This window comes from Calonectris borealis, chromosome 1 (genome assembly GCF_964195595.1).
Source record: "Calonectris borealis chromosome 1, bCalBor7.hap1.2, whole genome shotgun sequence".
Lineage (NCBI taxonomy): Eukaryota > Metazoa > Chordata > Aves > Procellariiformes > Procellariidae > Calonectris > Calonectris borealis.
Window position 1 is genome coordinate 43,084,661 of NC_134312.1, and position 16,659 is coordinate 43,101,319.

The 16,659-nt window shown below is 37.9% G+C and overlaps 1 protein-coding gene across 3 annotated transcripts in view; it reads left to right on the top strand.

Annotated features, from left to right (window-relative positions):
- The window catches only part of ZDHHC17 (zDHHC palmitoyltransferase 17), a 77,591-nt gene that overhangs the window by 34,803 nt on the left and 26,129 nt on the right, over nt 1-16,659 (top strand). For 2 of the 3 annotated variants that reach the window (XR_012673651.1, XM_075150351.1), the window contains exons 4-10: nt 94-171; nt 1,578-1,722; nt 3,788-3,847; nt 8,038-8,102; nt 10,119-10,281; nt 14,935-15,060; nt 16,339-16,481. Coding sequence is in view for 2 of the 3 variants with exons in the window: in XM_075150351.1 (XP_075006452.1) it covers nt 94-171; nt 1,578-1,722; nt 3,788-3,847; nt 8,038-8,102; nt 10,119-10,281; nt 14,935-15,060; nt 16,339-16,481 (780 nt within the window). In the remaining variant the exon portion in view is untranslated. The remainder of the gene's footprint in view (nt 1-93; nt 172-1,577; nt 1,723-3,787; nt 3,848-8,037; nt 8,103-10,118; nt 10,282-14,934; nt 15,061-16,338; nt 16,482-16,659) is intronic. The other variant, XM_075150364.1, reaches the window with a different exon arrangement.

Genomic DNA, 16,659 nt, shown 5'->3' on the forward strand with positions numbered 1-16,659 from the left:
CTGCCTGTTTTGCATAACATCAAACATGCTTACTGTGTGTCTTTTGTATTTAACCAAGACAAGCAATAATGTTTACTATTTTTGTTTTTCCAGATACTATATATCAAAAGGTGCTATTGTTGATCAGCTTGGAGGAGATTTAAATTCTACCCCACTTCACTGGGCAACAAGGTGGGGAAAAGTCTCCTGGAATTTTCTTTTCCTGTGTTTTTTCTTAACTTGGAATCTGCTACTGATTAATTTATGAAATTGCTGTATTTTCTGGGAATTCTTTGCACAAGAATTAATTCAGTCATTGATAACTGGGCAGGCTGTGAATGTGGTATGTTTGAGCTACAGGAGCTTTCACCATATAATTCAGTTTTTGTCTTATCTTTTTCTGATGTAGAGGAAGATGATTGCTATGATAGGAAAAAGAGTAAAGTAAAATTAGAGTCTATAGTCACCTTGGTTTACTTTACTTTGAAGATCTTATTTTTGTCAGTCTTCTGAAGTTCAGCAACACTTCTGCAGATGGGGCTTGGGATGATTTTGTGTGACATTGTCCTTCCAGTGTTCTATTATGTGTGTGGATTTTTTTTAAGATGCGCTTAAAATCAGATTTATGATGTGGAAGATGGTTGGAGAATGTTGAATGGCTGGGAAGATTGAAGACAGCCTTCGAGTAGTAGCTGCTCCTTCAGACAACTGCCTAGAAATAGGCGGGAAAGGAACACTGTCCATATTAATATTTTTAACTGTAGACTGCAAAAGCAGACTTACAAAATTAGCTTTTAGAATATTTAACGTATCAAAATAATTTGTTTACTAAAGATGAGGACTTGCTTGTTAGCTTCTGTTAAAAGATTTTAGCTTGTATATTTCTTTTTGTTACAGATCACACTCTACGTTCTGTGTTAATAGCACAAAAGCTTGATTAAATTTCCTGGTGTTTGTAGCTGTAATCTGTTGTTCTGTGAAGCATTGTCCGAAGCTGGTTCTGACATTGAAAAGGTCTTTTTGCTCATGTCAGAAACTGTATGCTGACAGTTAGGCACCATATCAACAAGAAGGATATGCCTATGCTCATTATGCCAAAAAGATGCTTTTGATGTAGTGTGGAGGAAGTATAGGCCTTCAGTTTTCCTTTTTTTCTTCCTATTTTTATTTCACTACCGTTTTTAATAGTAGAAAGATAAACCATATGCCCCACAAAAAGTGAGGGTATGTAGCCGGTTTGACATTTCTTAAAATCGCAGGTTACTTATGTGGATTAGAAGAAGTCACAGTAGACTAGATTTCTAAACTAGTAACTTGGTATTTTTGTTGATTGGCCTTTTGGTATACAACACACTTGAGGCAACTGCATGTGATGCATGCGTTGGCTGCATAGAATTTGCTTAGGTGAATGGATTTGCTTACTCAGTTGCAGAATCGGAAAGTGACAATTGTTGTTTTCAAAGTATGAGTCAAAGTGCAGAAGCTCTGGTAGTGAATTAATTGCTAAACATATTTCTCGTATTCAAATATTCACATTTTAATAGTTTTTCTGTATGTAGTTACTCAGTTGTTTGTTTTTTGTGTTTTGTTACATTTAGACAGGGTCACTTATCCATGGTTGTACAGCTGATGAAATATGGGGCAGATCCGTCGCTAATTGATGGAGAAGGATGTAGCTGTATTCATTTGGCTGCCCAGTTTGGACATACTTCGATTGTTGCTTACCTGATAGCAAAGGGACAGGTAAATTTTAAGTAATATCATATTTAAATAGATTCTACTCAAAATTAGAGTAGGAATACAATTGAAACCTATACCTATCATTCAGGAAATGCAAAATATTTCCCTGACTAAACATAAAAATAATTCAATGTCTTTTATTGTAGACTACAGTATTGATGTGCCACCTGCTAACTTAATGTGGAAATTCTAGCAGTTATTCTTTTACCATTCTTTATTTCTAATGAATTTTATCTTTAAATGATAACAGTGACAATGATAGCAAATATTTTTGAATTCTTCACGGAATCATCAGTTTATACATGGGTAAAGAATTTAATGACAAAGAGTTGTCATAGGTCATCCCTTTTTTTTTTACACCTCAGTCCACAACTTTTATTTATTGCTGTTACTAATTGCAATCGTGTGTTAAATAAAAAAAAACAACCCCAAACAACCCCAAACCTTCTTGCTAGATTCTTATATTACTGCTAGATCTGTAAAGTGTGTATATAGCATGTGTATTCATTACTGTTCTCATTGTCTCCCATCCTCCATTCTGTATGCTCAAAACCATATTCACCTTTTTGCTACTCACCCTGCATTATAATTTGTAGATTTACTCACCCACACATATGTGCCTGAAGCACAAATTTGATTTACTTTGTAAACCATATAGAAAGGTCAAAGCGCTCCTCTCTTTTTACAGTCTTCCTAATGCTGTTCACACTTCTGTATTCTGCTTATTCTTTCAAATAGCAAGTGAAATGTGATCCAATGAGCAGGTAGAATATGACTATGAAATCAGTGGGCTTGGTCTGTGTAAAACAAATACTAAATTTGCTGCAGAAAATGATTTGTGCCTATACATGTGAAAAAATAAACTATTGCTCCATGAAGTATTCAGTTTGTATCTGAGAACTGTTTGGTAAAACAGTATTTAGTGTATGATAGAGAGTAAGCTAGTCACAAGAAGAGGCTGATCATATATAATGGCTATTTTGTAAGAGATAATGATTGGAGAGAAATGCCTTTTCATCAGGAACAAGTTTTGTATTTTGTTCACAAATTATGTATAATTGTATGTGGGCTTTATGTTACCAGAAAAGTCTTGCAGGTGTTACACATGTGCGAACTTGTTTAAAGCATAGCGTTAATGAAGTATAAACGGCCTTTAAAATGTTGTACAGTGGTTATGAAATCTCCCTGTAAATGTTTGTCCTCATGTTTATATACAGACTTGTCCTATTTATCTGAGCATATAATACTTCAGTCCAAAAGAAACTGTGTGTGTTTACATGTGTCCATACATAAACACACAAGACTTGCTTTAAAATTTAAAACCTATTATCTTGGAAACAGCTCTCCCTATCAATAGTTTTTAAAAGAATAATTCTTATTAAATCCCCCAAATGTTATCAAGTATGATTTTGGTATCCTTTTCATGCCATAAGTTTGAATTAATTTTAACACTAATTTTTGGAAGCACTTCAGAAAGTTCAACTTTAAAATTATGTATTGATTTGTATGTTTAAAATATAGCATGTTTAAAATATAGTAATATCAACAGGATTGTAATAATAATCCCTAAACTCATAGTTCTCTAGCTATACTACATACAATTACAGAAACTACATGGTTTCTGTAGAAACGATGGGAAATATATGATTCTACTGTTTATTCTCCTTTAATAAATACATATGAGGTCATTAATTCCTTTTTTTTTTCCCTCCACCTTCTTTGTGATGCCATGATTTGGGTTTGGAAACTTGAACTACTTTTGCTTCTGTGGGCTTACCCTATATACTGCTTGCAAAATTCTTTGCCTTTACAGAGACCAGGTTCTCTTATATCCAAAGAGTAGGTTTGCCCTTGTTCTGAACCTAATTGTAGTACCTATGAGGTAAATGACAACTAAACAAATGTCAAAATAAAGATTAGTGCGGGCTGTTGTGCTTTGTTAGTTCTGATCCTGATGCCTTTGTGGACCTGCATGATCAGAGGAGAGCCAGCTTTTGTAACTGTGTAGAGAACTGACAGGTGAATTAAGAAGTTGCTCCTAATTGCTTCTTGTCCCTTTTTGAGACAGAGCTGGAACCCAACTTCAGTGTTGCTGCTTCACTCTCTTCCTGAGCTGCCACAGCCAACGGTAAAATTTCCGCTCTGAGGCTGGAGTCCGGTCCTCTAGCTTCTGGAGTGTAGTGCAGGGGAAGAACTCTTGGTCATACGCCCTCGGGCCTTGGTTGGAAGTGAACCCACTTTCATGCCAGCAAGTACTACTCAGCCAGGAGGCAGCAGTGGCTGATAGCTGTTGCTTTTTATTTAGTCATGTCTCTTACTGAATTTTGAGAGACGAATACCTGGCTGTATCGTAATTTGCTCGTGTCGTCTGTGTCAGCAGGTTGCCTGCGTCAAAATCAAGCCGGGGCAAGTACAGGTTATAGATATAATCAGATAGCAAGTAACAGAACCTGTAGCACAGTTCAAGTTTAGCTAAGATCATTATTTTAAAGAAATGCAAGAAAGAAAAACTGAAAAGAGCTTGAAGGCAGTTAAAAATGTTCAAAATTGATGCTCGTACTACTTGACTGTTTGACACCGTGCTTACACTGCTTAAAATGCCAAAGGCATTTCAGGGCCTAGCGTACGCAAACATGTCACCCCGGAGTAAGTTAAGATACGGATATGGTATGTTGGGTGGTTGAATAATGTGTTCTCATCCTGTGGCATGTGTGAGATAACTTACCTCAGTCACAGATAATGAGTGACTATAAAGTTGCTAGTAGGGTAAAATCATTTTGTAAGAAATATTCTGGAGCTAAAATTACAGTTTAACTGTTTCATACTCATAGTTTAACTATCACTTATTCATCAAGTATGTATTTTTTTTGTTCTCAAGAGTTGCAATTCTATGTGTTAGCTACTGTCCCAAGCTACATAGGGCCTTCTTCCGAGCTATGGCCTAGCAGTAGTTGGCATCTAGGTTGGGAGATGCCAGTGTGGTACCAGCAGCCTTGGTTACTTTGGGGCTGCCGTCCGTGAGCAGCGCTCCTAAGCACTGTTACCTCTGTTGGCACTGAGGATCGTTCTCTCTCTGGGCTCAGGCCAGTGTAAGACACTGAACCAAGTGTTTATCCCCTAGACCCAACCTACAGCACATTACTTACAGAATTGTAAGTCCAGTCATGTTTCTTTCTCATTGTCAAAACTTACTCTGCGTGTGATGGACTACAGTATTCAGAACAAAGCTTTTATTGTTTGAAAGAAGAAGGTGGGTTCAGTTTTGTGCGTTACCTTGCTTGATGAGCCGCCTGTCGGTCTGCACTCGGTTCATTCCACAAGAATCCTACAAAGTCTCTGCTTCTAGTGAATAACTAGCACGTCTTTCCTAAATTAGGAAATGTTTTCAGCCTTACATCTCCCTTCTTTACTATATGCTTTTAAATATGTTCTCTCTTTAGAAGTCTCTTTCCCTTTCCCTGGGCAACAGTCCATGTGAAAGAGGTCTTTTCCATATGGAGAGCAGGATTCTGAACAAGGGCGTGATGGGTCTTTCTATGAAGGTCTGTGTTTTGTGAATAACCAGTAATGGTTCTAAAGACGATCAAATTCCTGGTCCCTTTCTGTGCAATTTAATGCACTTCTAAGTGGAATCTCTTGATGCTTTTTGTGCTTTTGAAAAGGCCGTATTGTATCACAGTACTGTTTTGACCATTGCTTGTTAAATGTCCTGGTGAGCCTAAATGCTGCTCTGATCTCTAGCTGCTATTCAGAATCCTACCTCATCAGCTATATTGCTTTCAGAAAGTACTGTTAAGCAGCAGAAGAGATGCTACAGCTCCTTTCCATGCAGGAAGCTCTTTCTCCCCTCTATTTTTGCCTCTACAAAAACTTTTTGTGGAATCCTGTATTGGTGTCCTAGGATTAAGTCTGGTTATCTTTGCATATGCAAAGTTGTTCTCTTTCAGAACCAGAGTTGTTCTATTTCATAAACAAGTGGAAAATTTGCCAGTTGTTGTCCATGGAGTTCACGCTTGAAATACATACAGAGAGCAGCAGTATGTGCAATTTTGATCATTGCATCACTTACTGTTGAAATCTTTGGTTCTTGCAGTGCTCATACTGTTGTCCTAACAGCATAGGTACACCTCTCCATGAGCATTATCAGATTGACCTGTCGCCGATAGTTAAACAAGAAATTAATGCTAAAATGCCTGTTGGTACACACCAGAATAGAAGAACAGTCCCTTAATATGTACCTGCTGCTGAAGGTTTACTTTTTTGCCTCAGTCCTTTGGTAAAAAGCAGCAACAGAGCTTCCTTTCTGAAATGTCCCACTTGTTATGTGTGGTTGTGGTAATGATTTGGCAAAATAACAAAGAATTTTTGATGAGAGGTTTGTTAGAGCATGTGTCTGCTATCCACAACTACATCACCTTTGTTACATCTAAACAACAGTATGCAAGTCATTCTTAGTTGCTTTGCCTCTTGTTAAAGTTCCTTTGAAAAGGGATCTGCCTCAGCCCACGTTGTAGCTTCATATGAGTAATAGCTGTAGCCTGTCTTGGTAATTTATGTGCAGGGAATAGTCTGGAGCTCATGGCCTTTTTTTTCTTTGTCTTTTAGCTGAGTGTCACCTAGTGTGCGAATTGTAGTTTTGATTTGTCAGGTGGAATCACTGAAGGAATCGTTTTACTTACATCCAGGCAATCAGGTCCCTGCTGTTGGTCACGAAGAATTGCTTTTCTATTTGAAATCTATAGATGAAAGAGTGATTGATCACGTTACAGTAATTTGTACAATCTTCAAAATACGTTGTTCACACAGCGTGACCTGTGAATCAAAGTCATGCTTCTCAAGGATGAATGACCTTGAGGTTAGACTACGGTTCTAATTTCCTTCACGATCTCAACAACAGGAGGTTAAAGGGAATGGCAGCGGTTGCGCCATCCTTGTAGGCTCAAAAGAATCTAATCTATACAAGTACTGTGGGCAAGCAGACTTGCATCCCGGTCTCAATGCATGTGACTCTTTTCTGAACAGACAATACAATAAAGTAATGGTTCTCTCTCCTCTCCATCAACTGTTTTTTAAATGTCTGATTTTTTTTTTTAATTAAGCAACAGAGTAAAAACTCAGAAATGTAAAGTTATCTGCAGGCTAGGGACATTTTAAAAGCAATTATTTGGAAGAACTAAATTGGATTTTCTGGAAAACTTCCGCCTGGGTCAGGCTAGCAGCGCTGTAAGCGTGGATCCCAGAGTGCTGGGCGTTTGGCAGACTACTGGAGCGAGAAGAAGGTTCTGGGGGTGACAGAAAGCAACATCATGCACTTTCTGGGTTTCCGTCCGTAGTTTCTGTAGCAGAAGACTTTATTGAAACACTTACAACCTAATTTTCCTAGTAAGGACTGAGGGGAGTAGCACAGGAAATATTGGCATAGCTCTCTTGCCTCTAAGGAAAACTGTTTAGGTCTTGCATTAAGTAAGCTTAGAGTAATTTTGTTAGGGGTGGTCTGTGGAACTTGCCCAAATATGCTTGAGAGTCTAATCTGCCTCAATGTATTTAGGAATTACCAACTTCCATGTTAGTGAGGCAGGGATCTATAACAGAAAAAAAAGCTGTAGGTATTAGATCCTTTCTGATGGATCTGAGAGAATTGTCTGGATGGTGCTGTTTTGTCATTCTGTGACTACGTTCTGTTAAATGTAATAATGTTGGGGGTTTTTTTATTTTTAGCCATCAGTTTAGTCACCACTTGATTATAGATCAGTTTTATTTCTGGGTACGTTGTTTTTATTAATGGCTTTTGTTTAAACTTAAAAATTTTCTGTCATCCATTAACTTGATATCCAGATATGTAAATACCTTTGGAACTGAGTGAACTAAGGAAAATTGCTTTGCAAGTGGAAAAATAGATGTAGTTAGCATTCAGTAGGATGTAGGATTCAGGCCATGGTATTTATGTTAATTTATTAAGTACTTTATTAAATATTGGTGCATTATTTTAGTTTTCTCCTGCTTTTGAGTGTAATAGTACACCATCTATATATATCTTTTACGTTGAAGATTAATAGTAAGATAGAAATGTCTAGTCTTATACAACATGACTGTTCCTTAGTTTCCAAAATAGATTGGAATGGTTCTATTTTTGCAATGGTGATTTTAATGCTTGTTTTCATTTTTTAAATACTATTTTATTACGTACTAAAAGCTTGCCAGTTTTTCTCCAATTCAGTTGATTAGTCTTAAAATACTGCTGCAAACCTTGTATCTACTGGATCTTGAGCATGCTTACTTATCTCACCAAGTTTTTTTTTTTTTCTTTTCCTTTTTTAGGATGTAGATATGATGGATCAAAATGGAATGACACCTTTAATGTGGGCAGCTTACAGAACACATAGGTAATATCTCACTGCAGTTTTGACTTTCTCTTGATGTTAACTAAGTGGCATATAGTAGTGTCTGGTTTTGATTTTTTGGAAAGTTTTTTTTTTTGGTTTAACTAATCAATGCTCTTTCCACAATTGCCACTTCGTTTGTTCATTTATGATTGTTATTGTTGTGAGTTAATCCCAGTAGGCAGCTCAGCCCCACGCAGCCACTTGCTCACTCCTGCCCAGTGGGATGGGGAGGAGAATCAGAAGGGTAAAAGTGAGAAAACTTGTGGGTTGAGATAAAGACAGTTTGATAGGTAAAGCAAAAGCTGCACGCCCAAGCAAAGCAAAACAAGGACTTTATTCACTATTTCCCATCGGCAGGCAGGTGTTCAGCCATCTCCAGGACAGCAGGGATCCATCACCTGTAACGGTTACTTGGGAAGGCAGACACTATAAATAATCCCTCCTTCCTCCTTCTTTCCCCACCTTTATGTGCTGAGGACATTACATGGTCTGGAATTTCCTTTTGGTCAGCTGGGGTCAGCTGTCCCACCTCTGTCCCCTCCCAACTTCTTGCCCACACCCAGCCTACTGGCTGGCAGGGCAGCGTGAGAAACAGAAAAGACCCCGGTGCTGTGTAAGCATTGCTCAGCAATAGTTAGAACATTGGTGTGTTATCAACATCGTTTTGATCACAAATCCAAAACACAGCACCATAGGAGCTACTATGGGGAAGAGTAACTTGATCCCAGTAGAAACCAGCACAATGACCTATTCAAGAGGCTCGCAGCCCAGAAGGCAAACTGTATCCTGGGCTGCATCAAAAGAAGCGTGGCCAGCAGGTCAAGGGAGGTGGTTCTGCCCCTCTACTCCGCTCTGGTGAGACCCCACCTGGAGTACTGCATCCAGCTCTGGAGCCCTCAGCACAAGAAAGACATGGACCTGTTGGAGTGGGTCCAGAGGAGGGCCCCGAAAATGATCAGGGGGATGGAACGCCTCTCCTATGAAGAAAGGCTGAGAGAGTTGGGGTTGTTCAGCCTGGAGAAGAGAAGGCTTTGGCGAGACCTTATTGCGGCCTTTCAGTACTTAAAGGGGGCTTATAAGAAAAATGGGGACAGACTTTTTAGCAGGGTCTGTTGCGACAGGACAAGGGGGAATGGTTTTAAACTGAAAGAGGGTAGATTTAGACTATATAGACTATAGCTATAAGGAAGAAATTTTTTACAATGAGGGTGGTAAAACACTGGTACAGGTTGCCCAGAGAGGCGGTAGATGCCCCATCCCTGGAAACATTCAAGGCCAGGTTGGACGGGGCTCTGAGCAACCTGATCTAGTTGAAGGTGTCCCTGCCCATGGCAGGGGGGTTGGACTAGATGACCTTTAAAGGTCCCTTCCAACCCAAACTATTCTATGATTCTATGGTTCTATGATATTATGCAGAAGTACTCACTAATATGAAATTTTAGTTTACAAAGTAAATCTTCCTGTGGAGGTGACTGGAAAAAGTTGGTGTAAAATAACACTTCTCCAAAGAGCAAATTTGTCTGAATAAGATTCCTGCTTGAAAAGGCCTATCTCCATCGATTGTTTAGAGGAACGTAGGCTAGCTTTTACAAATACCTGCCATTACCAACATTATCATCCTATTTTATTTTCATCTTTGAGAATGTGAAGTGGAAATATAACATGTTTTGAACTTTGGTTGTTATCTGCCAAGTATATAAATATGTGCATGCTTTTACAAATCTGTTAATACTGTTAGGTTTTGGTAAACGTGAAAACAGAATTGTATAACAAATATGTTTCATGACATCCCAGAACAAGCTGTCTTACTGAGATCCTTTAAAAGTCAACAGAATTGTGGTTGCTCTTTGGTGGGCAGGGAATTTGAGCCATTCATAATCATCAGCAAAAAATGTCACTTTGCTATTACATACTGTACCTGATCAATGTTCTTTATAGAAATTGAACTCACTAACAATAAGTTGGTATGTATTTGAGTTCATCTTCTGTAGATCTAACAAGAATTTTCTTTTCTAGTGTGGATCCAACCCGATTACTACTTACATTTAATGTTTCTGTTAATCTTGGAGACAAATATCACAAAAACACAGCATTGCACTGGGCTGTGCTAGCAGGAAATACTACAGTTATTAGTCTTCTGTTAGAAGCTGGAGCTAATGTTGATGCTCAAAATATAAAGGTAAACACTTGGTCTGTTTTTATTGTAAGTGGTTTGAGGCGGAAATAACAGAGCCTGTGATAAATCTCAAGAATAGATAATTATTGTGGGTATGGTGGGATCATAAAGATGGAGCAAAAGCCATGCCATTCATGTTTAATTGGGGAATCAGTTTTTCCTAACAGTGATGCATAACCACTAAATCTGCACCTTCAAAAGTACTCATGTAAATAATTTACCAATGGTTATGTGCAAATATATGGGGGTAGGGTGTGCAATTGGACTGCATGAGTGAAGACCTATGCATTTGGATGCAAAATTGGAAATCTGACTGAATGTCTTCTAGTGAAGTTCTGGGGTGACTGACTGTTTGTTGGAGTGAGATGTGAGACATCTCTGTCCTCTTCCAGAAAGATGACAAATGCTCTAGTATATCTCCCAGTGGCAGTAAGGAAGTTGGAAGCCTAAAAATACCAGTAGGAGTGAAATAAGAAAATGGGCTCTTTTTTGCATCAGAACTTCAAGTTGCCTGATTACTCTGCCAGAACCTCTTAATGATGAAGCGGGATTCAGCACTAACAGAGCCCATCCCTAGCATATGTTAGACTAAGCAGCTGTTAGAATTTATGCCATAGACTTCGAATCTGTAAGAGCTTCTCCAGCAGTGGAAGGTGTGCCTGTTGAATGTGTTTTTGTCCATTGCCTCCAGACTATTCTGTATATCAAATTAGATGCACTTCACCACCCAAGCTGTTTCTTCTGTGGTATCAGAGAAGAATTTGCTTTTAGAAAAAGAATTCTCTACTCAATTTCTCTTCAAATATTTATATTTTCCACTTTATGAGTGTTACAGATGTAGTGGTTACACTGGAAAATACAGCTGTAAATCTACATTCATAAAATATTAAATACTTAATGAAATTTATTTGACTTTTCACCATTTTCCCTACTGATAAAGATGGCCAAGGCCTATTTTGCTTGGCCACAAGTGATAGAAATATGCTAAAAAAAATATATATACACATCCATTTTCTTGAACAGTGTGGAACCGTCTTTTTAAGAATGCAGTCAAATTTTGCTAGTAGCTTTCTAGGTCCTACATCCACTTTAGAATATCAGAAATACTGATGATTATGTATGAAAACTCATTAGAAGAATCACATGGCTTTTCATGTGTTTAAACAAATCAACTATCCTCTTGCATGTGCTGATGTGAATATATAATAATTATTCCTGGTCTGTAAGGTCAGTCGTGTGGATGAATTACGCTTCTAGTCTCACATCTTGTAAACTGTTGAAAAGCTTTTTTTCTATGCCACCTAATGGTAAAAATTAAGGTATTTTTGTGGAAAAAAATCAGTGCGTCATACCTTGCTTCCCTTGGCAGACTGATTAATGTGATTAGAGTTTTAAAGTCATTATCTTACCTACATTTCTGGACTCTTAGGAAATCCATAATAAAAATTCATATCTTTTTGGCCAAATGAAAAGGTATCTGCTAGCCTGAAGCAGTTCATGGTCTCTCCTCCTTTATTGACAGACAGCAGCAGTCAGTGGAAAAATAGGTTTTTGAACCTGCTGGATCATGATATCTTTCCAGTCATTCCAGAAGACATGTGCCTGGTTTCATTAACCGCTGCCTGCCTTCTGCAGTGGAGTCTAAGTTTCTAGCATGCCTTCCCAGGTTTCTAGCATGTCTTCCCAGGTTTCTAGGATCTTCAGAGGATCAAAATCACTCTAGCAGTGGCAGTTTTGCCATCCTGCCAGTGGCTTTGTAACAGAGCTGATTTGGGTGATAGTAAACATATAGAAAAAACAAGAATTTTGTTTATTTTCATAGGTCTATAGAAACTCAGTTTTGAGTCAAAGTTTTCTCCTGTGGCTGTTCAGCAAAAAAGTTTTCTTTGAGCCAAAAACTGGTTAAGTGTCTGGCTCATGTTTCCCCAGAAATAAAAAGAATTGTGAAAGGCTCCTTTCTGATGCAGTCACTTCAAGATTTCTGCAGCACTATCTAGTGAAGTCCTTTTCTCAGATTGCCCATGGAATTGACCAAGAATGGTGGTAAGACAGCTAAGGTTGAAGAAATAAATTGGCTGAAAGCCGTTTATCTTTTTCAGATTATGAAGTGGCTGAAATATTTGGTGCAAGCTTTGACCTTGTTGTTATCAGCTCTAGGTAGTCTGTGTTAGAAAGGCGCATGCTGCTGGCTGCCGAGGTTTGGAACAAATTGGAACCAGTCATCTCAGTAAGGTGCTCTTTACTTTGCATGACAGTTTAAGAAGTATATGAACAATAGCATTCTTATTCTAGAATAAAGCTTGATACAAGCAGTGGGTTTGTCCTGTTTGTGTTATTTAACCTCTTTATATTATGCTGCACACGAAAAGAATACTTTTCTTTTGGTAGTAAGATAGTTTCTTTTTCCTTTTTGAGAACTGGATTACACTTTGGGTTGGAAGCTGCTTTTCAGTAGTCAAAGTGGAGTGCGTTTTTTGTTTGGTTGACTTTTTGTTAAGGAAATTATCTGCCACACCAGTAGACAGACTGGGCAGATGAGGACAGGATTACACAGGGAGTCAGCTTATCTCTGGGGGTCAGGGGGAAACCTGTAAATTTTACTTAAATATAAGCAGAAGGTCCACTCTCACACTAGAGAGGGATAGAGACCTAAAAGAGCTTTTTGCGGTTTAAGGAAGATTTTTTTTGTTGTTTTTTTAAAATCTGTTAATGAATCATTGAATGGACTTTAGATGTAATTTCTTGATTATGCAGTGTATCTGTAGGCTTGTCTGTGGAAGTCTACATGTAAAGTTCCCTATGGTAATGACTCTTCAGATTATTCTTTCTATCTAAACACTTTAAATATATACTATTGAAGCCTTATTGCTTGCTGGCAAACTAAGCGTGTTACTAGATTAAGTTCCCCGATTTTTTTTTTTTTTTGCTTTCTAAGCAAGTCAGCCATCCACCACCCCTGTGAATACAAGGAAAACATTAAAATGGCCAGATGATGAGAAGCAAGACTTCTTTAAAGCTCCCTCAATCTCTTTATCTAGGCAGTTCCTAGGTGTTTCATGGCCCTCTAGTGGAAGGGATGCTCAACTGGACCCCAAGACAACTTCAGGATTTACTTGGGAGATCAACTCCCAGAGGGGATTGCTTGTCCACAGGTAATCTTTACAGTCTGGATATATAAGGTGATATTAAAACAATGGCACCTCTGGAGTTTTCCAGATATTAGCAATTCAAGGTGCTATTAAATTTGCAGTGAAGCAGGCACCATAGTTTGATTTCAGGCATTTCTGTTGAGGATGGAGTTAACTTAATCTGTTTCTTAAACATCTGGCTAATAACTTTGAAGCCAAGTTAAGTCAAAAGGTTATTCTTTTTTAACTGATTTTGCTAGTTAAACCTCGCACAGGAGTGCAAGATCCTGTTAAGTAGCAAAAAACTTCACCTCATAATCTGTAGTCTGTGCTATTTACTCTCCTTTTAGAGATCTGGAGCAAGATTTCAAAGGCAAAAATGACAGTTAAGTACTCAATTCCCATTTTCTTTCTATGGGATATAGGTAGCTAACTGTACTTTTTAATCTTTGAAATCTCTTCTGTCTATAGTAATTATTGCCCTTCCTGGGTAATTTCAGTTTCTGGTACCTGTCTCACTTTTTTTTTAGGAGGGGGCCGAGCGATGGAGGATTCAGCCATTTTTCAAGCCTCCATGAATGATTTGTTTAGGAGGGGAGTTAACTCCAGTAGAAGAGAGGAGGAGTCAAATGCAAAACTGAAGCTGGAGGTACCTGCAATTGGTTGTCTCTTGCCTCCTCTATAATTTTAGACCCAGTCAATAACTTTCATTTAGCTCTCTTCCTAAATGTTTAAAAATCAATAAAATCAAATCAGTTGGGTAGGCACCTTTGGCCCCTATCTCTCTCTCTCTGTCTCCCTCTTGCTTTGTCTGTCAGTCCTCTCTGAAAGTAGGGAAATAGAAAGCATGGACCATTGCTGGCTTAGCACCCAAAGTATGTGAAGCACAAGCTAAGCATAAAAGCTCAGGGTTTTGGAATAAGTTGGACATGAGCAATCAGTTTATTCTTTCCCATTTTCTTCCTAGGACTTCAGTAACTGAGATGAATGTAAGAACATTAAACTTGTGGAAGAAATTCTTTACAGAAACATTCCATGGTATTAGTAACTTCACTCTGCCAAAAAAGGCAGAGAATTAACTGAGAAGTCAGGCTTTAGACAGGGAGAGTTTCCATGATCCAGTGGGTCACGAGTTCTTATTCTTTGCTTGATTTCTGCTGCCTGTCAATAGCTGAGGGGGAAGCACAGTCTTTCACTTACAGACTAGTAGACTGTGTGTAGAACAGTGAAACATAGATGTGTTATGCCAAAGGCAACAATTATTGCTGTGTCAGGACATACATATTGTCAGGATCACACATTTAATATTCTACTTGTCCACGCATGTATACTTATGAGAGAGTGAAAAAGACCAAAAGGAATGAATGATGTTTGGTGTCAAGTAAGCTGCAGAGCAAAAAGTATGCCAGAATGTAGCTTAAACTGATTTAAAATGTATTATTTTTACCTGCCAATCTTCTGTTTCAAAAGTGCTCTGAATGCATTTTATTTTTAAATTGGATATTTCCCACTTTTATACTCCTGGCAGGGAGAATCACCACTTGATCTAGCAAAACAGAGGAAAAACGTTTGGATGATCAATCACCTACAGGAAGCAAGACAGGCGAAGGGATATGACAGTCCATCCTTTCTGAGAAAACTAAAAGCTGATAAGGTAAGAAGTAGTATAACACTTACGTAAATCAATATTACTGTTGCTGTTGGTTTGGGGGCGTGTGTGTTTGTTTAAGGTAAGCAGTTCAGTACTGTGGTTTCCCCACATTTCAGTTTTAGGAAACATCTTTTTGTTATGACAAAAGTCATTGCAAAAGAAAGAAAAAAAAGAAAAAAAAGGAAAAAAAAAAAAAAAAAGCTTTATTCAAGGCAGGAGGAAAGAAGACCCTAAGTCTCCACACAGTTACCTTTAGTTTTTGTGCTAACTAAACATTAGGGAAGTACCGAAGTGTTCTGGTATTGCTGGGGATAGCCAAGACTTTCACAAAGCTGACTCTCGAGTATCTAAGGAAAGAAGCAACTCTTACCCCCTCTCTAATTTTGTAGTGTTTTGTGTTGAATGAAAGCAGCAGTCAATCTTGGCAGTATAATGTAATATACAAATCTCTAATGTGGAGGCCTTTTTCTCCCCAGGTTATTATTTAATACTGCAGATAGGACGAGGCAAGAAATGAGGGTATAAAGGGTAACATATTGTTCTAGCATGAAGACTGTATACCTGCCTATAATTTGATAACTTACCTAGAGTTAATATTTGCTGCATATTAAGTGTTGCTATCACTGATTTGTTACAACCTCTTGATTTAAAGATGCACTGCATCTTAATGATTAAAGCACTGGCTACAACCTGTGCTTTAACCCTGTGATAATATAATGCAATGATTATTGACTTTTAAGTGATCTGTGCATTGCATTGTGTGTACATGTGCATTATGACTGTGCTTTGAATATCTATAAAGAGTTCAGTGCCTTCATCAGGAATTGTACCCACATAGTATAAGACAAAAAAAGGTCCTGTCTTTCTTCATAGATGCTTCAGTATGACTTTATCTATTACTTACGTAACTGAAGTCTTTAAAGTTCACTGAGATGACCATGTGCTGTGTAGTAGTTTATACACTTCAACAGATTCTTAAAAAAGAGCTACTGTTGCCTTTATTCTGGATTAACAGCAAAGTCTCTAGAAGACAATTCTAAAATAAACAAATAAAATTACTGATTTATTATAAAGTTTTAGGAAGATTTTTTCTTGCACATTCATCAGAGATATGTAAATATAGGAAATGAGAAAAATTTATGAAGATGAAAATTTCTCCCCCTATGTCAAGCTTCCTGAAAATTTATTTATGTTTTTGTGATTGTCCTATTTATTATAGAATATTATTATACAATCTGTTCCTGAAAATAGAGTTACTTACTGATATTTGTTTCTGTATAGGAATTCCGTCAGAAGGTGATGCTGGGAACTCCTTTCCTAGTTATTTGGCTGGTTGGGTTTATAGCAGACCTAGACATTGATTCTTGGCTCATTAAAGGGCTGATGTATGGTGGCGTTTGGGCTATGGTGCAGTTTCTTTCAAAGTAAGTGTTTTACCAGGACACTGTCTTGTTTAGTATACACACAAGAAGTGTTTTGCTGGCATCTTTATTGGATAAATAATCTTAAATTTCTATTTTTTGTGGTTTTTTCTACATGCAACATTAATTTTTTGTTGGTATTTTTTTTACTACCATTTCTGGGGAAGATCTTGTGCGACTT